Source organism: Electrona antarctica, assembly GCF_951216825.1.
Source record: "Electrona antarctica genome assembly, chromosome: 15".
Taxonomy (NCBI): Eukaryota; Metazoa; Chordata; class Actinopteri; order Myctophiformes; family Myctophidae; genus Electrona; species Electrona antarctica.
Genome location: NC_136796.1, coordinates 1,287,225 through 1,313,755, shown reverse-complemented (window position 1 = coordinate 1,313,755; position 26,531 = coordinate 1,287,225). Strand labels below are relative to the sequence as shown.

The window sequence follows — 26,531 nt, the reverse complement described above, 5'->3', positions numbered from 1 at the left end:
GCCAGTGAGTCGATGTGTTTCCTCCAACTGCGCCTTGGTCTGCCCCGGGGTCTCCTCCCAGTGGGACCCTATAGGAGAGGCGCCCGAGAGGCATCCTAACCAGATGCCCGAACCACCTCAGCTGACTCCTTTCCAGGCGAAGGAGCAGCGGCTCTACTCTGAGTCTCTCTCGTGTGACTGAACTTCTCACCCTATCTCTAAGGAAGATGCCAGCCACCCGTTGAAGAAAACTAATTTCGGCCGCTTGTATTCGCGACCTTATTCTTTCGGTCATGACCCACACTTCATGACCATAGGTGAGAGTAGGAACGAAGATTGCTCGGTAGACTGAGAGCTTTGCCTTCTGGCTCAACTCTCTTTTCGTCGCAGGTAGAACAATAATCTTATATTATAAATCCAGTTGGATATCCAGTTGTCCTGAACCGCCGAACCAACCAATATGCCCATATATGGACATTACAATATATGACAGATACTGTGTACAGAGATCTCCATATATGGGCATAAAAGGGATACGGACAGAGACGGGGTAAAACAGGTACTTTGACGGGTATTACCAGGCGGCTGTGGCTCAGGAGGTAGAGCAATGATCCCTGGGTCGGCGGTTCGAATCCTGGCTCCTCCTGTCCACATGTCGAAGTGTCCTTGGGCAAGACACTGAACCCTACATTGCCTCCAATGAGTTGGTCGCTGTGAGATCGCTCGCCACCATTGGTGTGTGAATGTGGGAAGTGAGGACGCTGGTGTCGACTGTTCGCCGCTTCACCTTCCAATGTATGAATGAATGAACCATTGTAAAGCGCTTTGAGCACTTGGAAAAGCGCTATGAAAATGCAATTCATTAATTCATTATTACCGGCTTGAGCATGCATTGCCAACTTGCATTGTTCCCAATTTGGGAATCCGACTGATATGCCCATATGTAGCCATATGCAGATCCGGTCGTACAGAACGACCCATATGGGCATATTCATGAGTTTCAAACGTAGTCCTGCTACACCTGCCATGTTGGGGACCAACACAGGTGTGGAACGCCCTACCAACAGTCATTAAGACATGCAAATCCCTTGATTCCTTCAAAACCGCTCTCAAAGGGCACCTACGGACGGCCGCAATTCAAAACTGGCCTCCGTAAAACCTGAATCCCCCCCCACCTTTTTTCCCCTCACTGTATGTATGTTTGTTTCTTTCCATTTTTTACCTCTATGATGATTTCCTCTTTTTATTTTTGCTATAGAGTATATTTGTACGTCTTTGTACGTCTCTAATTGTTATGATGAATTGAACATGGTGGGCCCTATTGTAAATAAGTGTAATGCTTTATGGTGTCGTCCACAGTTAACAGTTTTGTTTTGAGTTGTGCTTGAAATGTACTGTAATTCTCCAATCTGTTAATACATCAATCAATCAATCAATCAATCAATGTCCATTTGTCTGATTGGCGTAGAACTAATGTTCTACGGCAATCAGACACATTGAAACACCTGTGTTTGTCCCCAACACGGTGCAGTAGGACTACATTTCACCTGTGTTGGTCCCCAACACAGGGATCTCCATATATGGGCATAGAAGGAACACAGACAGACAGACAGACAGTCTTTACCCAAAGGTGAATTCCACAAAAATGCACTGGTATTAATTTCAGTGTTATACCAATATCACCATTATTGCATAAAATGCCATATAGCTTGTAGCTTGTAGCTTGTTCTTGAGACCAACGATACATTACAAATCTATTTCCAACTAAACTTCCTGCTTCCGCTGCAAAACATACTTGAAAGCCTATTTATTTGTTGCACGACAGCGGGTCGTATCTGTGACAGGTAGTGAGCTTGTAAGTTTGCCATTTTGGACAGGCGACACAAGTCGAACAACGAAGCAAACAAACGCCCGTGTCCACCTCCCGTGTGCCTGCCTGTCAAACTACTTCAAAAACATTGACGTCCACAAACACCAAACACCAAATGTTCCCTTCATTGTCAATGGCGTTTAATGTTATGATGTTTATATGACATATTTGGCATAATTTTGACCTAATTTCTCCTTTCATTGTCAATGGCAAATATTGAGTGGTGTGAGGACAAAAGCTGTATATAGACCAATTATTTGTTTACAAACATTGGGACTGGTGACTGTTTCATGGCATCAATTCCCAACAGATCTCCAAACATGTTGATTTGGGGAGCGCTGGTTTCAGTCCATTCAACCTCCTCTCGTGTGTTGGCTAGTGAGGTGCACCCTAGGAGACATTTATACTTCAAAGTCCAATAGTATTGCGCACAGAGAACAGCTGATATACTGTACAAGCTCACATCGCATCGCGGATGCGACTGTTGTGAGCGCAGAGGTCTGCGTGCGTGACACCATCGCGGGACGAAGCATAAATTATACTTGATGGGCTGCAGGTGCGCGTGCAGCCATGGACAACCAGGCTCTGCTGCCGTGTTCATGAGCGCACCTCCCGTTCTGATGACAGCGACTGGAGGTGTGGTTTTGAGGACAACTGCTTTGAATTGCTATTATTGTTCACACACAACAGAAACCAATGGATTATATATTTCAAGAGTGAGAGAATACAATAAAAATCCTAATCATTCTTCCTCTACACGGGGAGAAAAACAGCATCTGAAAGTTTGATGGGGCATTTGTACACGTGAGTGCAGCTAGAACTTTCCCATTGCATTGCCGGTATGCGCGTGCATGCTGTTGCTTATCAGCTGTGACGTCGTCTGTTAAGGCGTCTATACGAGGGGCTAGCGCCCCTCAAAAACACAAAGCCCTAATTAAGGCTTATTTCCATTGTGGTAACAATTTGGAGCATGGAGAATTGACGCCATCATACTGACATCATATATGACTGACATCATAGACTGGCCTTAATGTTCACTGAAAATGGCCACTGAGCTATTATTTCTATATTTGGAAACATTGACAATGCCTGTCACAATGTGATGTCAGAAGAACTAACTGATGTCACGCCACTAACATAAAGGCTTGTGAATTGCTTTCACATTTCCATTCTGTACGGATATCATTAGTTTTTGATAGGAGATAAGAAGTCCCAGCTATACTTATTATTCAAGATGTCTGCAGCAAAAGGAACCGCCATCGGCATTGACCTGGGAACCACCTACTCCTGTGTGGGGGTGTTCCAGCACGGCAAGGTAGAAATCATTGCCAACGACCAGGGCAACAGGACCACCCCCAGCTACGTGGCTTTCACCGACACCGAGAGACTCATCGGAGACGCCGCCAAGAACCAGGTGGCAATGAACCCCACCAACACCGTGTTCGACGCCAAGCGGCTGATCGGGCGAAAGTTTGACGATGCCGTGGTGCAGTCGGACATGAAACACTGGCCCTTCCAGGTGGTGAGTGACGGAGGAAAGCCCAAGGTTCAGGTGGACTACAAGGGGGAGAACAAATGCTTCAACCCCGAGGAGATCTCCTCCATGGTCCTGGTAAAGATGAAGGAGATCGCAGAGGCCTACTTGGGCCAGAAGGTGAACAACGCCGTGGTCACGGTCCCGGCTTACTTCAACGACTCCCAGAGGCAGGCGACGAAGGACGCCGGCACCATCGCAGGGCTGAACATACTGAGAATAATCAACGAGCCGACTGCGGCTGCTATCGCTTACGGACTCGACAAAGTCAAGTCGGGAGAACGCAACGTCCTGATCTTTGACCTGGGCGGCGGCACCTTTGACGTGTCCATCCTGACCATCGAGGACGGCATCTTCGAAGTCAAGGCCACAGCCGGAGACACCCATCTGGGCGGAGAGGACTTTGACAACCGCGTGGTCAACCACTTCGTGGAGGAGTTCAAGAGGAAACACAAGAAGGACATCAGCCAAAACAAGAGGGCTCTGAGGAGGCTGCGCACAGCTTGTGAGAGGGCCAAGAGGACCCTGTCGTCAAGCTCTCAGGCGAGCATCGAGATTGACTCTCTATCCGAGGGCATCGACTTCTACACCTCCATCACCAGGGCTCGCTTTGAGGAGCTGTGCTCTGACCTCTTCAGGGGAACGTTGGAGCCCGTGGAAAAAGCCCTCAGGGATGCCAAGATCGACAAGGGAACCATCAATGACATTGTGCTTGTCGGAGGCTCCACCAGAATCCCCAAAGTACAGAAACTCCTGCAGGATTTCTTCAACGGCAGGGAGCTGAACAAGAGCATCAACCCGGATGAGGCGGTGGCTTATGGAGCCGCCGTGCAGGCTGCCATCCTTTCGGGCGATTCGTCCGAAAACGTGAAGGACCTGTTGCTGCTGGACGTGACACCTCTGTCCCTGGGCATCGAGACAGCCGGAGGGGTTATGACCGCTCTCATCAAACGGAACACCACCATCCCCACCAAACAAACCCAGACCTTCAGCACCTACTCTGACAACCAGCCGGGGGTCCTCATCCAGGTGTACGAAGGAGAGAGAGCCATGACCAAGGACAACAACATGTTGGGCAAGTTCGACCTGTCGGGAATACCGCCCGCTCCCAGAGGGGTGCCCCAGATCGACGTCACCTTCGACATCGACGCCAACGGCATCCTGAACGTGTCTGCGGCCGACAAGAGCTCGGGCAAAGAGAACAAGATCACCATCACCAACGACAAGGGCCGCCTCAACAAGGAGGAGATCGAGAAGATGGTGCAGGACGCCGAGAAGTACAAGGCCGAGGACGAAGTTCAGAGGGAGAGGATCTCGGCCAGGAACTCCCTGGAGTCGGCCGCCTTCAGGATGAAGAGCAGCGTGCAGGAGGACAGTGTGAAGGCCAAGATCAGCGAGGAGGAGCAGAAGAAGGTCATCGATCAGTGCGACGAGGCCATCGCCTGGATGGAGAACAACCAGCTGGCGGACAAGGAGGAGTTCGAGCACCAGCTCAAAGAGCTGGAGAAGGTGTGCGAGCCCATCATCGGCAAGTCCTACGGAGGGGGAATGCCAGCGGGCGGCAGCAGCTGCAGGGAGGACGCGCAGGAAAGCTCCTCCTCCCAAGGCCAAGGCCCAACCATCGAGGAGGTCGACTAAAAACAAGTCGTGGAATTTATGGTTCATCGTTTAAAAAATAAAATAAAAAACTGAACATTATTTTTGTTGCGGTCGTTTCCCTCGCAGTATTTATGTTCTGTTGGTTATGAATATTTCGCTATACATCTCTACATTTGCCACCTTTAGTCTCCCCCTAAATTGGGAGGATTTATCATGGAAAAAAGGAAAACGGGAAAAGAATCCAAATGTCAACAGTGGGGTTGGCAAAAAAAGAAAAGAAAAAAGGATTCAGTAAATCAAAAATAGATTAAAAGATAATAAAAAATATAATTGTACAGTGCCTTGCAAAAGAACTGTGAAAGAAATAAGAAAGAAAGAAATTAAAAACATACTCAGAAAAATAAAATAAAAGAATAATCCTGGCTCCAAAGGGTCTTAATTCTTTTGCAAGGTTCTGTACTATATGCCTCTCAAAATCCAACCCTACGTCCTCGTCGTGAGAGGTGGAAGCAGGTAATGCTGACCAACAGGGCTCTGGTAAAACTGAAACTCTTTTTTGATGGGTTTAACCCGATTCTACAAATGTCTTCTAAATCCTGACAGTTTTCTGGAAAAACTCCCATGTTCCTATGTCAGTCGTTCTCAAACATTTTCATGTCAAGGACCCCCAAGATTATATGTAATTGGCCGCCGACCTTCATCTGAAAATATGTTGTTCCAGGGACCCCCCAGAAGCAAAGATTTAGTTAAAAACTTTGGCCCTGAAAGAATATATATTCAAAGATTTGCGCCACATTTTCACGATTTTTCAAAAATAGCAGACCTACAAGCTCGTAGCGCGGCACTCGGTGTCGCGCTATGAGCTTGTAGATCTGCTATATTTCAATGGCTAAAGTATAACAATGCTTAAAACACCAAACGGGGTTCCCGCCCCAAAATGGGTTAATGTTTGTTTTTAGTTCAATGTTTGTTTTAAAAACGCCATTGACAATGAAGGGAAAAATTCACGTGATCTTGTCCCCAACACAAACATTAAATGCCATTAACAATAAAGATAATAAAGTTTGTTTTGTCACCGTTTGTTTTACATCACCATTACATCACCTAATCAACATGAGTTAGACTTTAGTAGCACCCCTCACTTCACATGGGTGTGATTTATTTCCTTTATTGATATAGATCAGGGGTTCCCAAAAGGTATAGATCGTCATCTACCTGTAGATCACAAAGGCTGTGCAGGTAGATCACATGACATTCCCCTAAAAATATATGATTTTAAATATATATATATACAAGTAAGACGCGCAAACGCGGGAAGCGAACGCAGCTCGTAAATTGCAATAACAACAATTAGAATAAATTACGTACTTTAAGGGTTTTTTTAAGTTAAGTTTTTTTAAATTAAATGTTTTTTCAAGTTATTTTTTTAGTGTGTGTATGTGTGCGTGCGTGCGTGTTTCTTTTTTAGGTTTTTGTTTTTAACGTTTTTCCTTTTTAAGTTTTTTTTTTAAGTTAATTTTTTTTTAAGTTAAGTTTTTTTGTAAGTTAAGTTTTTTGTGTGTGCATTTTTCCTTTTTAAGTTTTTTTTTTAAGTTAAGTTTTTTTTTAAGTTACGTTTTTTGTGTGTGCATTTTTCCTTTTTAAGTTTTTTTTTTAAGTTAAGTTTTTTTTTAAGTTAAGTTTTTTGTGTGTGTGCGTTTTTCCTTTAAATTTTTTTTTTAAGTTAAGTTTTTTTTTAAGTTAAGATTTTTTTTAAGTTAAGTTTTTTGTGTGTGTGCGTTTTTCCTTTTTAAGTTACGTTTTTTTTTAAGTTAAGTTTTTTTTTAAGTTAAGTTTTTTTTTAAGTTAAGTTTTGTGTGTGTGTGTGTGTGTGTGCGTGCGTGCGTGCGTGCGTGTGTGTGTGTGTGCGTGCGTGCATGTGTGTGTGTGTTTTTGTGTGTGATACAGCTGCGCCCTCTGGTGGTGGGCGGGTGGTGTTACAGCGTGACACACACACACACAGACACACAGACACACACACACACACACAGACGTGATCTGCTGGGTCTCATAGTAAATGCTCACTGCGTTCGCAATAATCAAATAAAACTATTTTTGGCATCTGCAACTTGACTTGTTGACTTGATTGACATTGAGTGTTTTTTCCCAAACGGCAGTAACATTACAAAGTTACGTACAAGAAAACCCTTCCAACTCCAACTCCATTTCCACCCCTCTATTTCCCATGCCAAGTGTGTTTGACTGTTTGTCTCATAGAACACCATCGTCGCTGTTCCAAAGCCCCCCTCAGGTACATTTTTGTCTCCACCAGGCCGAAGGCATGGGGAGAGAGTATGTTTTGCACTCCGTCCGTGTGTCCGTCCGTCCGTCCGTCCGTTACCAGCTAATCTCCGGCACCGTTAACCCGGTCGATGCCAAACTTTGCACACACACTCCCTGGATGCCAACGATGAACCTCTGCCCCACATTTTCCAGAACGGCCTGTTATAGCGCCACCATGAGGCAGCTTTTCAAATTTTTTACCTAAAACCGCACCGATCTGCGTGAAACGTTGCATGCACACTCCCTAGAGGCCAAGGACAAACCTTTGACCTGCATTTTCCGCATCTGCCTTTTATAGCGCCACCAGGAGGCCGACTTTTGTAAAACACATTTTTTGATATTACTCCTCCAGATTCTGTCCAAAAATCTCACAAATCCTTACACAGTATCTCTATGGTCATGTGCTCAAGTTGGATCTGTCCGATATTTCATATTCTATCCTAATTGGCTATAATTGGCTTTCACAGTTTGCAAGATAGCCCCGTTTTGAACAAAAGCCTCAAATCATGAACGCAGCATGCAATTTACGTGAAATCTTTCACACATTTTCTTACTAGGCTGAGGAATATATCCCACCCTTTTCACATTGGCCTGTTATAGCGCCACCAACAGGTTGATTTTTGCAAAACACATTTTTGGAACAAAATGCCTCAAATCATCCAATTGCCATCAAAGGCGTATGAAGAAATGGCAATCGGTACACATGATCTCTGTAGTCATGTGATCAAGACGAGTCTGTTGGATTTCTCAGATTGTACACTGATTGGCTAAGATTGCCTTCCAAAGTTTTCAGGAGTGGCCCGTTTTGTACAAAATGCTGCACATGTCCTGCTCATCCAGAATTCTATCCTCAGAGATGCTATGAGTGATCTGGCTCTGCATTTCCTCAACAAAATGAAGAAAATTGTTGCAAAAACAAAACAAAAAAAACATCCTCCTAAACATTTTGCCAAACATCACACACACTCCTATCCTCCTGGAGGAGACATGTGCCCGGAAAGGCACTTTTTCTAGTTTTGTAACTATTTTCAGCAATGGGATCATCTTTTTGGCGGGTAGATCTTGTTGACAGGGAAAACAGGGAGAGAGATGGGGCCCATTTAGGCCCGACATAAAAAGGCAGAAATTTAAAAAAAAAAAAAGTCTTCTGAAATAATATATATTCAAAGATTTGTGCCGCATTTTCACGATTTTTCAAAAATAGCAGACCTACAAGCTTGTAGCGCGCCACTCGGTGGGGCGCTATGAGCTTGTAGATCTGCTATTTTTCAGTGGCTAAAGTATAACAATGCTTAAAACACCAAAAGGGGTTCCCGCCCAAAATGGGGTAGGGATGGGTATCGTTAGGATTTTTGTGAGTCCGGTACCGATTCCGGTTCTGCTTATGGATTCCGGTTCTTAACGGTTCCCTTCGGTTCCAAAATGGTATAAAATAACTTAAATAAGAGGTCAAATGTTTATTTAACAAAAAAGCTCAATGTCAATTTAAGACATGCATAATGAATAGTGTAACATCCTCTCCTTTATTGAGCCATTTGTGGATAATATAGTGATTATTTTAAATATAATATATCTATTCTGTATTTACCCAGGGCAGTGTTGTAGGCTACTTCTCTTACTACTACTGACAATGACAGATAAAAGCATGTCTGAGATCAACGCACGCACACACACACACACACACACACACACACACACACACACACAAATTAGCATTGCTAATGGGGGGGGGGGGTTGCATGCTGTGGTTTGCTAACAGAAATGTACATGCACAAGGGCTGCCAGTAGGCTATCATTTTAGCCCAAACATTTAGACTCTCGTAGGTTTTTTTCGATTCTGACGAATCTCTCTACGAGAATCTAGATTTTGCATTTGTACAAGGTAAGAGTGATTTTGAGGCACAAACGTAAACACGAGCCCTTTTTTGAGGGACTAGTCTTTTAGACTCTCGTAGAGAGATTCGTCAGAATCGAAAAAAACCTCTACGAGAGTCTAAATGTTTGGGCTACTATCATTTGTTGTTTTTCTTGTTTTTTCGCCACCTCTTTTCGAAGTTAGACTGAAAGCTCTAAACTGACTGGGCCTCTGGACCCTACGCCGTGATCACACACACACACACACACACACACAGCGCGCATTCGAGGTGGGTTGATGTTGATTCATCGCTGTGCAGCGCACATGCATGATCATGCAGTGAGGCAACTCAGGCAGCAGGGGGCACAAGACTCCTCTCTTAAAAGTTTCCTCTTGAAAATTACGTTTAAGAAACTTTAACAATGATGTTGCTTCAATGCTTCTCTGCACAGCGCGTCTCTCTGTCTCTACACTCCTCGACAACTCCATGCAGAGAGATAGCTCCGCCTCTGCAAGCCACAAGCCCACAACGCGTCGCTGATGCAACGCGGTGTAGGCTTGTAGATCAGCTCTGTTCCCTGCGCTTCTATTAAAAGGGTAGAAAATAAACAGGCGCGCAGATATGGGGGGGGGGGGGGGGGGGGGATTTACCCCCTCATTTTCATGAGGAGGGGGGATTATCCCCTCCACACAATCAGGTAAGGATGGCTGGCTTTGCTGTGGCTTGATTGATTTATTAACAAACTCTATACAAAGACTGTTGAGTGGATGACCCAATTAAGCATTACACTTGTTTACAAGAGGGTCCACCTTGTTCAATTCATCAAAACATTTAGAGACGTACAAATAGACACTTCTATATACCGGTAGTCAAAGAACAGAACAGGAATTCATCATAAAGGAGGTAAAAAGGGAAAAGAAACATATACAGTGAGGGGGGGAAAGGGTGGGCGGTGGGGGGGATTCCGATTTTCAGATTTTTGGCTGCATGTGTTTTGCTGTGTTGGCAGTGTTTCGCTGTGAAATCCACTAAAAAATTGGAAAATCTGCGTAATTATGCGCAAAAGTGGGGCCCCTCATAATTTCCCCCCCCCAGATAGCCCCCAAATATGCCCCCCCCCCCCCCCCCCCCCCCAGTTATAAAATGCTATCTGCGCCCCAGAGAGAACCGAAATTTAATTATTGTAATGGGTACCCGGTACCCAGGCACGTTCGGTTCGGTACATAGGCTACTTGGTCCCGAGGTTTGGGACCCACCCCTAGTTAAGACACACAGCAAAGGTCGTCGGCATCGGGACTCGAACCCACGACACGCTGTCAGACTGGATTACCACCAGCCTAGGTGCCCGTACCGCTAGACTGGCCAATATGTCCCCCTTTGAAAAATGTGTGGACACCCCTGCACAATATGACGTCAAATTGTCCATTCATTGTAAATGGGAATTTAATATTTGTGTTACAGGACAAAGTTTGTGCTTTTCTTTATTGATTGAAGTATTTATTAACAGTTTGCAGAATTACAGTACATTTCAAGTACTCAATACAAAGAAACTATTAACAGTGGACGACACCATAAAGCATTACACTTGTTTACAATAGGGTCCACCCTTTTCAATTAATCAGAATTGCACATAGAAGTGCCCCTCCAAAAGTACAAATACGCTCCCTGTAAACACCTCGGCTTCGCCTCGGTGGTTAATCCCTTATTGAATATTGGTTAAAAACAATGTCAATATATATATTACAATGGGTTATACAAATGCAAAAGGACCCGTCAACTTTGAATATATATATAACTCTTTAATTAGCATATGAGAAATTGCCAATTTTCTGTGCATTCTGGTCGGCTCATAGCGAGCCACCGAGTGGCGCGCTACGAGCTTGTAGGTCTGCTATTTTTGAAAAATCGTAAAAATACGGCACAAATCTTTGAATATATATTCTTTCAGAGCGAACTTTTTTTTTCACGTCAGGCCTAAATGTGTTATACTGCTGCTATTATTATTCAGTGTAGTTAGTACATATAGCTCATATACCTGGGAATAAACTGAATTAATTAATTCATGAATTCTGCAGTTATAGCGCTTAGCAAACTGCTATCACTCAGTATTATTGATTTATTATTATAATAGCCACATACACACAGCCAAATACATGTTTCGATATTATTTCTTATAATACATTTAACAATAAATCATAACAATACCATTTTAACAATATCATAACATTATTGCAGACTCACCATGAAGCCACAGCCAAGATCATACCTCCCACCTGTACAGTCAGTCAGTGTACACTATAGTATGTATCAATACTGCAATATAGACACCTGGGAAAAACTGAATCCATTCTCTTTGGATCTAATAGTAATCTCAGCAAGGCAAATGGCTTCTTGGTTAGAGTGGGTGACAATGTTATCACACGTAAAGATGAAATGACCTACCTAGGTTCCATCCTGGAGGCTAATCTTTCCGGTGATAAAATGGCCACCAACGTAATCAAAAAAGTCAACCAAAGAACACGATTCCTTTACAGGATCTCCTCACTGGTCAACAAAAACACCTTGAAGACCTTAACAGGAGCCCTCGTACAAGGCTTCTTTGACTATGCATGCACCTCCTGGTACCACAGCACCTCAAAGGCCCTTAAAACTAGGCTCCAGACTTCCCAAAACAAACTGGTCAGGCTCCTACTTGGCCTCACCCCCCGAAACCACCTCACCCCTGCCCACTTTGACAGACTGGAATGGCTTAGGGTCGGCGACAGAGTACAGCATCTTGCAATGGGTCTGGTCCACAAGATTCGATACTCCACCAAGATACCCATGTACCTGTGTAGATACTTCCTTAATGTTAACGAAGTCCACACCCACAACACCAGAGGGAGTGCAACGAACCATGTACAACCCAGATTCGGCACAAACAAGGGACTAAATTATTTTCGCTCCTATGCCACCAAAATGTGGAACGCCCTACCAACAGTCATTAAGACATGCGAATCCCTTGACTCCTTCAAAACTGCTCTCAAAGGGCACCTACGGATGGCTGCAATTCGAAACTGGCCCCCGTAAAATCTGAATCCCCCCCCACCACCCCCCCCCCCCCCTTTTTCCCCTCACTGTATATGTTTCTTTTCCCTTTTTACCTCCATTATGATGAATTCCTGTACTGTTCTTTGTCTATATAGAAGTGTCTATTTGTACGTCTCTAAATGTTTTGATGAATTGAACATGGTGGACCCTGTTGTAAACAAGTGTAATGCTTAATTGGGTCGTCCACTCACAGTTAACAGCCTTTGTATTGAGTTTGTGCTTGAAATGTACTGTAATTCTGCAAACTGTTAATACAATTTTCAATCAATCAATCAATCAATCAATGAAAGCCTTGACGACATGCTATCTGTCAATGCAGCCAGGCATCACTCACCCACAGCACTTATCACAGCAGTCTCACTGATCGCCTTCGCCGTGCACTGCATGCGCACGAATGGGTAAAATTAATATAGGCCTAGCCTACAAACGTATTCCATTCATGGCAATGCGATGTGTCATGTAGCCTTGAGGTGCGTGCGTGGACATTACAGCCAGACAAGCGAGGCGAGAGGGAAACCGTGTAGGGCAGGCCTACTTGCTGTTATCTAATTCATGCAGGTGTTCGTTCTTTATTTAAGGCAGTGGTTCCCAAACTTTTTCGTGTCAAGGACCCCCAAATCAACATTTGGCAAGCAGGGGAAACTTTTTTATTTACTTTTTTCGTCATGTAACTATGATTTCCAAGGTCGTACTGCAGTTGTTTATGTCGCAAAAACGAGGGCGAGTCTTGATTTCATATAGGGCGTGCCAGATAGATTTCAGCCGTCACATTTATTAACGTCGGAACGAAATTAAGGAAGGATCAGCTGTTTGCGATCACTTTATAAATTCCGTGGCGACGTGAGTGTACTACAAAACCTACACTCGAATTTGGGGCAGATAGATTTTACACTCAATTGATAAATGAGGGCCATATATTTTTACATCTAAATGTTATGATGCATTGAACATGGTGGATCCTATTGTAAACGAGTGTAATGCTTTATGGTGTCGTCCACAGTTAACCGTTTTTGTATTGAGTTGTACTTGAAATGTACTGTAATTCTCCAATCTGTTAATAAATACTTCAATCAATCAATCAAGGGCTTACCTGTGGTTCTGTAGCGGTCTATATGGTCTGTAGTGGCTCAGTGCAGGCTGACAAGGTTGAACTGTGTTGTTCTGTAGCTGTCTAATGTCTATGAGGTCTGTAGTGGGTCAGTGCTTGGCTGACTTTGAAATTTCAATGGCTTGAAACAGAACCTGTATTCTCAGTTGAGATTCTGGTTGGTTTAGTTTTCTTAACCACTCCGTGGGAGGAGACTCAGCAATAGAGGGTATGCGCATGCTTAAAGTGAATGGCACATCGAGTGGCAAAGGAACAGGAAAAGTGAGTTTAACATTGTTTAATGCAATCAGATAGGACTTTTCTGTTTGGATGTATGGGCTGTCAAGGCCAGAAAGTAGTTTTTTGCCACGCAGTAGGCGTTCCTGCATAACTTCCTGGTTTGATGATGATGTCACACGCATACCCTCTATAGCAGATCCAGAGCCATCCAAGTGACGACATTGAGGGGGCGGAAACCGAGCACTCGAGCGCTGTTCATGCGGCCTTGAACTGAGACAAGCTGGAGTTGGAAATACATTGTTTTCAACGAGGGCGGCGCAAACAAGAGCTGTTTTAATATATATTTGTACTTTCACTACAATCATTTGAAAACTTTAGTTTCTAGTTACTTTGGCGATTTTAATTTTGATTAGAAAACCACTTCAACCCTATACATTTTGGCCATTTGAAAATAGCCGGTCTACAAGCTCACAACGCGAATACATGTTAGAATCAAAAGGTTTTAAGTAATAAGGCACTATCCCCCCACCCCTGTGGATACAGAAAACAGACCTGCTTCATATGGTCTTATCCCTAGATGATGTGCATTCAATATAAACCACATCCAAACTCTCAGTCACTACTAGTCATTAGCCCTACTTAAATGATTCAATATAAACCACATCCAAACTCTCAGACAACTACTAGTCATTAGCCCTACTTAAATGATTCAATATAAACCACATCCAAACTCTCAGACAACTACTAGTCATTAGCCCTACTTAAATGATTCAATATAAACCACATCCAACTACTAGTCATTAGCCCTCTACTTAAATGTAGTCCCTCAGTCACTTCTATTAAAAAGGCTTGTTTCACTTTCAAACACTTCCGGGGCCATTTTAGCGTCCACTCTGGCTTTTGTTCAACCCCAGAAGCGTTTTATAGTGAAACACCAGTTTTAAACAACACCTCACTTTATCTCACTTTAGCTATTGAAAAATAGCAGATCTACAAGCGCATAGCGCGTCACCGAGTGGCGCGCTACGAGCTTGTAGGTCTGCTATTTTTGAAAAATCGTGGAAATGCGGCACAAATCTTCTTCCAGAAGACTTTTTATTTTATTTTTCGACGTCAGGCCTAAATGGGTTAAAGTGAAACACCAGTTATACAGTTTTAAACACCTCAATTATATATATATATATATATATATATATATATATATATATATATATACACATATATACACACACACACACACACACAGTACAATCCACTTTTTCCATTTCATTTGGTGTGGTTCTGGTCCATTTTATTCGGTGTGGTTCTGGTTCAGAGTCTATTTTAGGCGGCCTGCTGCTGAACGTCACTTTTCCGCTTCTTCTTGGACTTTGGCGTTTGGGGGTCCCCGTTGACCGCGGTGGGCGTTTGGGGGTCCCCGTTGACCGCGGTGGGCGTTTGGGGGTCCCCGTTGACCGCGGTGGGCGTGCCGCCGTCTTCCTCCTCCTGCGCTTTCCTCTTCTTGCTGGGCTTGTCGCTGAGGTAGCCGCTGGAGTCGCTGTGGAGGTGGAGCTCCGTGGGGGAGAGTTCCTCCTCCGTCTCACCTCGTTTCTCCTTTTTCTTCTTCTTCTTCTCCTTGTTGTCTGCATCCTCCTCCGTTGACTCCTCTGTGAGATAAGAGGACATAAGATGTTTATAGAGGGTATGCGCACGCATAAAGTGAATGGCGAGTGACAAAGTTAATTTAATGTAATCAAATAGGAGTTATCTGTTTGGATGCGTATGGGCTGTCGATCAAATAGGAGTTATCTGTTTGGATGCGTATGGGCTGTCGAGGCCAGAAAGTAGTTTTTTTTCGGTAAGTGTTTCCGCGTAACGTCCGGGTATGATGATGATGTCACGCGCATACCCTCTATACTAGTGTGTGTGTGTGTGTATATATATATATATATACACTCTACAACTACATTCATACCCTCTGTTCTCACTGTATGGGAACACACAACTAAATTCCGTTTAGCGCATTGAGACCATTCTACAAATGTCTTCTAATTCACGGCGGTTTTCTGAAAAAAACAATTTTTTTCTATAGCAGTGGTTCCCAAACTATTTCATGTCAAGACCACCCAGAAGCAATGATTTGAGTTAAAAATGTTCGCTTGAATATAGCCACTTAAAACCAGAATGAGCTTGTGTATCTGCTATTTTTCAAAATCTAAAGTTTTAAAGTGGTTAAAAGCTAGGGTGACACAAATGACATTCCAAATTAATGCAGATACAGCATCATTATGACAAACTGTTAGTCCGTCAGAGTCAATTTATCATAGTCCATATTAATAGTTAATACATACACTATTACATCTTAACATAAGACTTGACACCATGATATGAGGAACCATCCACTATATAAGATGTTGCACTCGTAGGATTGACACGATCATGACATTTTAGTTGACAATTTAGGCATTTAGGAGACGCTCTTAATCCAGAGCGACTTACATTAAGCAAGAACAAAAAGCATGGACGATTGACTGTAGTACAAATAATTGTGATTAACGATTTTGTCCATTAAACACAATAGGAACATATGAACTTAAAAGTTACATTTCTGACTTTCAGGCGTTGTAAACAAAAATTAAAAAAAAGGAAACATCAGGACTAAAATGTTCGCTATTTTTCAGCAGATTAATACAGATGAATTTAAACGAGTCGTTGTGCAAAAAAAATCCATTATCTGTTAAAGGTATATTCAGTGATTTGACTTAATTCAAATATCACTTATTTTCTCTTTTTTTCTGGATAATCCTCCCTACTATAGAGTGTGCTGACCATATAAGAAGTTCCTCCCTGTCCCCAGTGAGCCCCTGGGGTCAAAAAACCCTAGTTTCAGTTTTGGCGGCGGGTGGCAAAACCGTCATCCAATCAGGATGAGAGGGGCCTTCCTCCAATCATGATCGAGTGGGGGCGGGCCTTGGTGCACATGCTGTTGGCCTGTTGCACTTCACCCCACTGTAGAGCGTGCATGTGCATATTTTGTTACCTGGCGGACTGGGTGGTTTTCCAAATCACCCAAATCACTGAATGCTCCTTTAAGTAATAAAAGGTCCTTACTTTTCTTCTTCTTCTTCTTCTTCTTCTTCTTGGGGGTCTGGTCAGTGGAGTCCTGGCCAGGCGGTTCGGGCAGCGTGGGGGGGTCCGGCACCTCTGAGCTCTCGCCCAACGCCAACATCTCCTGGACCCTGGCATGAGGGAGAGGACACCGAACATTAGGGAGAGGACACCGAACATTAGGGAGAGGACACCAAACATGAAGTAGAGGACAACAAACATGAAGGAGAGGACACCGAACATTAGGGAGAGGACACCAAACATGAAGTAGAGGACACCAAACATGAAGGAGAGGACACCGAACATTAGGGAGAGGACACCGAACATTAGGGAGAGGACACCGAACATTAGGGAGAGGACACCGAACATTAGGGAGAGGACACCAAACATGAAGTAGAGGACACCAAACATGAAGGAGAGGACACCGAACATGAAGGAGAGGACACCGAACATTAGGGAGAGGACACCGAACATTAGGGAGAGGACACCGAACATTAGGGAGAGGACACCGAACATGAAGGAGAGGACACCGAACATTAGGGAGAGGACACCGAACATTAGGTAGAGGACACCGAACATTAGGGAGAGGACACCGAACATTAGGGAGAGGACACCGAACATTAGGGAGAGGACACCAAACATTAGGGAGAGGACACCGAACATTAGGGAGAGGACACCGAACATTAGGGAGAGGACACCGAACATTAGGGAGAGGACACCGAACATTAGGGAGAGGACACCGAACATTAGGGAGAGGACACCAAACATTAGGGAGAGGACACCGAACATTAGGGAGAGGACACCGAACATTAGGGAGAGGACACCGAACATTAGGGAGAGGACACCGAACATGTCAGAGCTCTATCTAGTAGTCTCTCGCAGTGTTGATTTTGTAGTCTAAAACTAAGACGAAAAATGTTCGAAAAAAAAATGTCGACTACCTTTTTTCACTGAATGGAAACTAAATGGAAACTAAATGAAAACTAAGTTACGATGACTAAAACTAAGCATATACTGACAATTTCGTCAACAAATAAAAACTAGACTAAAATGTTAGGAAGGGACTAGTGGACAAGAGATCCATTTTACACGTGGTTGCATGCTGAAAATAGCAGATCTACAAGCTCACAACGCGTCGCAGCGCGTAAAATCAGCCATTACGACGGCCTCAAGGCCCGCCAAAATACATTTTAGTCGACTAAATCAACTGTAGATTTAGTCGACTACATTTAAGTAGGGCTAATGACTAGTAGTTGTCTGAGAGTTTGGATGTGGTTTATATTGAATGCACATCATCTAGGGATAAGACGATATGAAATCGACGATATGACTAAAATCGCATGACATTTAGTCACAGACTCAAACTAGACTAACACTAAAACATTCTAGGTGACTAAAACTAAATGAAAACTGTTCAAAAGACTATGACTAAAATCTAATGTTGCTGCCAAAATCAACACTGACACACAGACACACAGACACCTTGTCCTGTCCAGGCGTCCTCTGATCAGCAGCACTCCGGCCGTGTCCGCGTCCAGCTGGGACACCTCGAACTCCAGCTCGGACCCTATCCTGGGCCCGGCGTCCCTCCACACGTCCACCGACACCAGGCCCGGTTTGGGGATGCTGGCGTTGAAAGAGCCGTGCACCAGGCAGCCCACGAACGTTGCGCCCAGCTTGTTCACCGTGCCCTGGACAAAGACAAAGACAAGCAGATCGACAAGCTCGCAAAACGTGTCTTGCTCGTGGAGCAGCCATTTATTCAACACTGCATTGTACAATGAAGTATAACACGGGACTGGAGATGAGCATAGATCATCGGGCAAAGCACTGCTTACGACTCAAACGGGTCCCAAAAAAACCCGAAAGGAGACCAAGCTTTAAAAGGTATATTCAGTGATTTCACTTAATTCAAATATCACTTATTTTTTGGATAATCCTCCCTACTATAAAGTGTGCTGACCATATAAGGAGTTCCTCCCTGTCCCCAGTGAGCCCCTGGGGGTCAAAAAACCCTAGTTTCGGTTTGGGCTTTGGGTGGCAAAGCTTTCATCCAATCAGAATGAGAGGGGCCTTCCTCCAATCATGATCGACTGGGTGGCGGGCCTTGGTGCACGTGCTGTTGGTCTGTTGTACTTCCCCCCACTGTAGAGCGTGTGCATGTGCACATCTTGTTACCGGGGCGGACCGGGGTTTTTTCCAAATCATGTCTTCAGGGCTCGACAGTGCGACTAGGTACTCGCATTTGCGAGTTAAAATATCACCGTGCGAGTTGTCAAATTCACGTTGTAGCACCCGTGCGACTACAGAATTTGACCGTTCAATCGTGATAAAGACAAGGCTCTACAGCAAGTGCACAGTCTATAGTCGCGGTTCTATACCTACATTTATATTTATATAGTACGGCGGTGTCGTTCGCCAAAAAGAGCAGATCTACAAGCTAACAACGTGTCGAGACTCAATGCGGCGTTCATTTGAAGATCTGTCCCTTTTGCTCCCACCGCCCCGCCCCTCCATGTGTTGCTGCTCAGTACTTCTCTTCCCTGTCAGCAGCGAACGCAGCAGGATAGCATGATAGCACAGAAGGAGTTGCTAGGACCCCGACACGTTGAATACTAAAGTTATTTGGAAAGTTTAATGTTCAAACATCACTCGATAACTTTTAACCAAACGTGGGTGAAACAGCGTGCGGCCGTGCACGCAAAGAGTGCACGTGTGCACGGATTCTACCAAAACAACCATCGCGTAGCACCTCGCTTACAAAATCGTGTGCGCAGCGCAAATGATAATACGAATGACCGACTTGGCTGGGTACATATTAGTCAGTAGCCTGCATAACGAGCGACGGAAAAAAGGCAAAGATCCCCCCACTACCTCCTTCCACCACGCCGAGGTGTATATGTACGATGGTCTGAACTGAAGCAGTCAAAGCCAAGGAGAATGTTACAATACTAATAGTACCATCGAGTAGCCTGCGGTGCCCTGCACCGAATCTCACACGATAGAACAGCAGGATAGAAACGGATAGAAAGTCTGTCTGTCTGTCCATCCATCCATACATGAGCAACATAAAATTAATTGATTATCCATCTATCTATCCATCTATCCCTCTATCTATTTGCATAAAAAACTAATAGACTATCAGCATAAAAACAAATTGATTATATAGATTATATAAAAACAAACAAATCCAGATGAATATCAATATTGTGATCATTTCTGAAAGATATTGTGATAATAATATTTTTTCATATTGCCCGCCCCTACCTCATATCACTGTATTAAAGAAAAATCACACCTGTGTGAAGTAAGGGGCGCTCTTATCATCATACATCATCATGAATCATCTCATATTGGCCAATCAGAATGCCTGTTGCCTGTGATTGGTTAGCTGATTTGCTCGTTTACATATGACATACATTGTCCTTTCAATGTCAATGGCGTTTAATGTTTTGATGTTTAATTTACGTCATATTTAGCGGAATTTTGACCTAATTTCTCCTTTCATTGTCAAGATATTGAGACGTGTGGGGACTACAGCTGTATATAGGAGGGGCTAGCGCCCCTCAAAAACACATTATTTGATAACTTTTCATCGTGCTCCTAAAATAATTTGTGTGCTACTAGATTTTTCAACTTAGTTGCACACGTGCTACTTGGGAAAAAAATGCTAAGCGTCAAGCCCTGCATGTCTTCCCCCCGGACGACTCAGGCTCCTGAAAACCCCACCTTTAACAGAGCTGCTTTTAACCCCCAACCCTTGCCGTTTTTAATTGTGCATCTGTGGATGTAGCTTTTGTTTTTTTATCTATTGTTGCGTTTATTGACTCGTTTCTTGTTTTGCATTCTCTTTTCCGCTAAGCAGTTCACTTCAAGACTTGTCCGTCATTGGTGTATGTCATGTTTTACCCATTTAGACCCGAGTTAAAAACATTCACTTTGAAAGAATATATATATATATATATATATATATATATATATATATATATATATATATATATATATTCAAAGATTTGCGCCACATTTTTACGATTTTTCAAAAATAGCAGACCTACAAGCTCGTAGCGCGCCACTCGGTGGCGCGCTATGAGCTTGTAGATCTGCTATTTTTCAATAGCTAAATTATAACATAATGTTTAAAACACCAAAAGGGGTTCCCGCCCAAAATGGGTCAAGCACTTGTGACTCCTCCTCTCTTAACCCATTCTGGGCGGGAACCCCTTTTGGTGTTTTAAACATTACAGTATGTTGCACTTTAGCTATTGAAAAATAGCAGATATTTATATTTCAGAACCTTTTTAAATAAAATCTTTGCTTCTGGGAGAGTCCCTGGAACATACATATTTTCAGATAGCTGTCCGCGGCCAAATACAGATAATTCTGGGGGTCCGTGACATTAAGAAGTTGGAGCACCACTGACATAGAAACATGAGGTTTTTCAGAAAACTGTCAGGATTTAGATTGTTTTTGTCTAGAGTCGGCCTCAGGTCTAAATGGGTTAAAAAGGTGCTATAGTATACACATGGTTGTTTGTATAGTGTGTTGTTATTAAATCGGATTCAATGGAATAATCACTATGAAAAGAAGTGACAGTTGCAATAGGCCTATCTCACAGCACTTCCCCGCCCCCTTTCCACGCCCCCCTTTTGGAGCTAATGGTGTTATTTTTTCTGCGGTCCATAGACTTCCATGTTAAAAGAGGTATTTTCACAAGCCACAAACTACCGTTTTGTAAAGGTATGGTTTATTCTACTTATTTGAGTTGTTATACCATTGTGTTTTCTTCATATTATTATCGGTCTTTGACATTTTAACATCTAGATTCTCCAGAGGAAAAAAAAGTGTAAATGCCTAATGTTAAATGACACCACTAGCTACCGGAAGGGGGCGTGGAAAGGGGGCTGTGAGATAGGCCTATTATAAAGACATCCTCTCTCACCAGTAGTCTCTGTCCCTGTTTGGGCTGGAAGATGACAAAGTTGGCCTGTATGTCCAGGTGGATGTAGCCGCTGTCGTCGTAGATGTCTCCGTGTCGGCCCACGATCCTGATGTCGTCGTAAGCCAGGGGCACCCCGTGGAGACTGCCAAGGGGACAAAACACAGAGGGCACACCCATGGGCACATCGGGCAGAGAATGTTATATTAGGAGAGGCGGGGACTGAAATTCCCTAAAAAAAAAAGGCACTTTTGGCAACAGTTTCTACTCAGGACACATTCTTTCAACGCAAAATGCTACATTCAAGTTCAGAAAAAGGCAGTCCTCCTGAATGCTGCCTTTGGGTATGGAAAGGTAAGGGGGGGCATTTGCATTTCTTTCACTAGTAACTTGATCTGAAACCGAGCCATAGCTTCTGTGTGTGAAATACGAGGGGGGTTCCAGGGGGTCCTTAGCTAAATGATAGATAGGGACCAAATGGGTCTGTAACTCTGAGAGTGGAACCAATTGGACCCAGAGAGATGATACAAAAACAGGAGATAAATGGAGGTCCCTGGCCTCGGGATGACCTTTTACACAGAGCCTCAGAGTCGATGGTCACTGAGGGGGCGCTTGTTTTACAGGCGACCAGATTAAGGTTGGTGAGGGGTCCGTTAAAACGACCGGATTAAGGTTGGTGAGGGGTCCGTTAAAACGACCGGATTAAGGTTGGTGAGGGGTCCGTTAAAACGACCGGATTAAGGTTGGTGAGGGGTCCGTTAAAACAACCGGATTAAGGTTGGTGAGGGATGCGCTGCTCCGTGCTTGTGGTTATGGTTAGGTTAGGGCTTGAGGTAGGTTGTAGTAGCCGGCGCTGTAAAACAAGCGTCCCCAGTGCGCGTATATCTTTTCTACGTCCGAGCATAGACATGGTAACGCCCTGCCTGCCTCTGATTGGCCTACCGACACTGCCGGCCTTACCAGAGTTTCCTCCGAGGTGGAAGATACATGCTGGATAGTCTGCCAAGAGGTTACTACGTGGTGGGAAATAAATAAATAATATAAGTACGATATAATACAAGAGAATGACAGCTTGGCACACGCGACAGTAACTTTTATTTTTGTAGAAGAGGCAAACCAATATTGTTTATGCCGTTGGCTTGTTTATTTGTATACATGTGTAAACTTGAAACATTATTGTACTGTAAAAAGGTCTCTTTTCCCTTGATCTTTACCTTTTTTTAGTACAACAGTATTAGTTTACTATATTTGATCTTCATCTTTTTTAGTATAATCGTATTAGTTTACTATAATTAGATTAATACACGATAAACACCAACACTTTATTCAATCAAAGCAAACGGCACAAACAATATTAGTTTGCCTCTTCTAGAAAAGAGGTTATTAAAAGTTACTGTCGCGTGTTGCCATTCTCTTGTACTTGTATCATTTCCCACCACGGAGTACCCCTTGCATCTCGGAGGACAGGCAAGACGGGCAGTGTCGGTAGGCCAATCAGAGGCCGACGGAGCGTTACCATGTCTATGCTCGGACGTAGAATAGATATACGCTATCAGTGTTCAGTGCCCATCCATCGAAAAAACCGAGGCTCTGCGCTTAAGGGCGTTTCCCCTGGCCTCATGCAAATCAAACGACAGATATGTCCGTGCGTGGCAAAGACTTGTCCTTGTACGTGGCAAATGTGAGATGTTCTGTTTTACACAGCAGTATAACCATGTTCTATATTTTGATCATAATAGACCCAATTACTGAATGTCAAGATTCCAGGTTTTCTTCAGAATATTTACGACACCGGAAGTAGGCAGAAATGCATTGGACTCAGGCAACAGCCCAGCTTTAATGATCTTAAATCTCTTTATTTGAGATTGTTTTGTAGTAATCGTACAACACAAACATTGCAGAGACTTTAGTTGTTACTGTACAATACTTTAAAACAGTCGTCATGTTGCACACATGCCTAAAATTGCTCTTATTTGTATTTCAAACTCCATCTTGTCCCAGTTCAGGCTGCATGAACAGCGCTCGGTTTCTGCCCCCTCAATATCGTAACTCTTCTATTAGAGGGCTCTGGTGTAGACCTAGATTTTTTTTAGGATTGATTTTAAAATTATTTTACTTGTTTATAAAGCTCTCAATGGCCTAAATATGTCCCAAACCGCCCCCTAAGGTCTTCCACTGCTGGCCTGCTCGCTTTGCCTAAAAAAACGGCAACTCAAACATACGGGGAAGCAGCTTTTTGCTTCTACGGGCCGACGGCGTGGAACAAACTCCCACTGTACCTTCGACAGGCAGCCTCTGTAGACATTTTTAAAGCACAGCTCAAGACCCACTTCTACACTCTTGCTTTTAATTGATCTTTTAATATTCTGTTATTCATGTCCTCACTGTATCTGTATGCTCTTGTTTTTTAATGTGTATGCCTTGCTTTTCTTTTTTTCTCCATTGCTCTGTAAAGCACTTTGAGATTTCATGTCATGAAAGCCTGAAAGGTGCTATACAAATAAAGTTATATTATTATTATTATTAGAATGTCTGTGATCATTCATATACTTTGTTCTAATTAATTATAATAATTCTATTAATAATTGATAATTCTCATGTATCACAGGCATAGAACCCTTCCACCCGTTCCTGGTTGAATTGAATTGTGCGCGGCCTAAATGTGACAAATGCTCCGTTTGTACTCACACATTAAATAACAAAACGTGTATTTAGTCAATTATCTCCACTTTTTCACGAGATGCACACGGACGTCTTTCTCTCCGGGCAAAGGGGCCCGGAATGATCGATGGACTGATTTTACCAATACTTCCTGTTGTTTACCGCAGACGTCATCACCAATTGACCAGGGAAACACAAAAGTTTTGGTCACACAATTGGCAAGTGGTGTGATTAATTACCCAGCACCTGCCCGCCGCCGCCGCCGGCACCTGCCAATTGTGTGTCCCAGACATTTGTGCTTCCCTGGTCAATCAATTGGTGAAGACGTTTGTGGTGATCAGAGGAAGTTTTGAGCATCTCGTGAAAAAGTGGAGATAATTGACTAAAAACACACGTTTTGTGCCAGAACTTTCACATGGATATGAAACTAGGACCATATTTCACTCCACGTCTTTGGAATTATTTAATGGGCGAGTACAAACGGAGCATTTATCACATTTAATGCCGCGCATGATGCGCCCGACCAGAAATTAACCAGGGTGTTCTATAGCCCCATATGTGCCCTCTCCCTACGCTCATTCTGTAGCTCCGAGATGAGGTCACACACACAGGGCCACTCCCACCCCGTTCAGAAACTGCGCATGTTTCCACAATTCCACGATTCTTACCCTTTTCTAAAGGGTTTACACTAATTCAACGTCAACAACGCCAAAGAAAATCCAACTTTACACGGTTACACGAGCGTCTAGCGGTTGTTTAGCATGTTTTTCAAGGAAGTTGAAAAGCTTTAGCGCCTCCCCGGTGCCTCCCCTGGTCGAAAATGTCCAACTGACTTCAGTTCACTCGACATGCAGGCGCACACGCACGAATCCCTTGATAAACATGGAAGCGGCTGACTAAACCAACCGCTGTAACGCTCGTAACCGTTTAAAGTTGGATTTTCTTTGGCGTTGTTGACGTTGAATTAGTGTAAACCCTTCACGCCGTGAAGTGGCGTTTAGAAAAGGGTAAGAATCGTGGAATTGTGGAAACATGCGCCGTTTCTGAACGGGGTGGGAGGGGCCCTGTGTGTGACCTCATCTCGGAGCTACAGAATGAGCGTAGGGAGAGGGCACATATGGGGCTAGGTGTTCTATGGCTCTGTATGTGAAATACTTTGCAATGTATGTAACAACAGAGCCATTCTAGGGCTAGCAACAGCCCTGCCCTATTGGCGCGGTTGCGCGTTGGTCTGGCGAGTGGGAGTCAGTCCCGGCCGGGTTCAAGCCCCGCTTCCGCGTATATAAATGCTACACTTGTAACACAGAGTATTTCGATATTGCAGTATTGGTGTACCGTGTAGAATACTAGAATGTGAGGTACTTTTTCTACCACTGGTTCCTTGGCAGTTTGAGAACCACTGAGTTACACAGTGACTACACAGTTACAGTGTAGTAACTCAACTGTACAGTTACGACGACAAAAAAGAAACAGCCAACAACTAAATAAATGTAATCCTATATATATATATATATACACACACACATACACACCTCTCCGAGTATCTGAGCAGCTCCGTGTCCAGCTCCTGCTGTATGCCGCTCCTCTTCTTCCTCAGGAACATGGGGGACAGGGCCAGGTGTCTCCTGTGGACGTCCAGCACCAGGCAGGAGTAGGGCGCCGACACCAGCTCGCAGGCGGCCGAGAACGAGGGCAGGAGCGCGGCCACGGGGGGTGGCACTGGAGGAGGAGGCCCGGCGGTGTCGCCGCCGCCGCCGGGGCCGGGTGTCAGGCTGCCCGCCGCCGGTCCCGGAGGAGCCGGGCTGCCGCCGCCGGGGCCGGGGGTCGACGACGAGCTGCTGGAGGGCGGCGCCTCGCTAGACATTGCTCCCCGCTTCGGGTGTTCGTCTCCAGCATACTGCAGCCGGTTCGCCATGCTGTGTTGTTGAGATTGAGAAAGAAGGCTAGTGAAAACAGGAAGAAGTCAACGAGCGCTGACTTCCGTTTGCAGGGAGGAGGAGGAGGAGGACACCAAGCCCCCCAGTAAAGGCTATCCAACGTTGAAGATGCCACTACCTACTGGCGAAATGTGGAACTGCAGAACTTTAATGGAGGAACTTTAATGACGTCACGTGCGTAAGCCCGGGCCTCAAAATAGGCCTGTCTCACAGCCATTCCCCGCCCCCTTTCCAGACCTAGTGGCGATGACGTGACGTCACTCCATAGACATGATTACATGTTAAAAGAACTACATTCAGAAGCCATAAACAACGCTTTTTCTGAAGGTAAAC

The 26,531-nt window shown here is 44.2% G+C and overlaps 2 protein-coding genes across 2 annotated transcripts; one reads left to right on the top strand and one right to left on the bottom strand.

Moving 5' to 3' along the window:
- Positions 1-3,083: 3,083 nt before the first annotated feature.
- On the top strand, positions 3,084-5,021 carry LOC306938996 (heat shock 70 kDa protein 1-like; the record flags this gene model as incomplete). Its single annotated transcript, XM_079523424.1, has 1 exon — positions 3,084-5,021. One exon carries the CDS (start codon positions 3,084-3,086, stop codon positions 5,019-5,021), a length of 1,938 nt encoding a protein of 645 aa, XP_079379550.1.
- A 9,634-nt stretch (positions 5,022-14,655) lies between these two features.
- Positions 14,656-26,303, bottom strand: polr1f (RNA polymerase I subunit F). Its single transcript, XM_079523450.1, has 5 exons — positions 25,794-26,303; positions 21,604-21,745; positions 18,147-18,355; positions 16,668-16,795; positions 14,656-15,223 (listed from the first exon to the last, which is right to left on the bottom strand). Exons 1-5 carry the CDS (start codon positions 26,174-26,176, stop codon positions 14,901-14,903), a joined length of 1,185 nt encoding a protein of 394 aa, XP_079379576.1. The 5' UTR covers positions 26,177-26,303; the 3' UTR covers positions 14,656-14,900.
- Between the last annotated feature and the right edge of the window lie 228 nt (positions 26,304-26,531).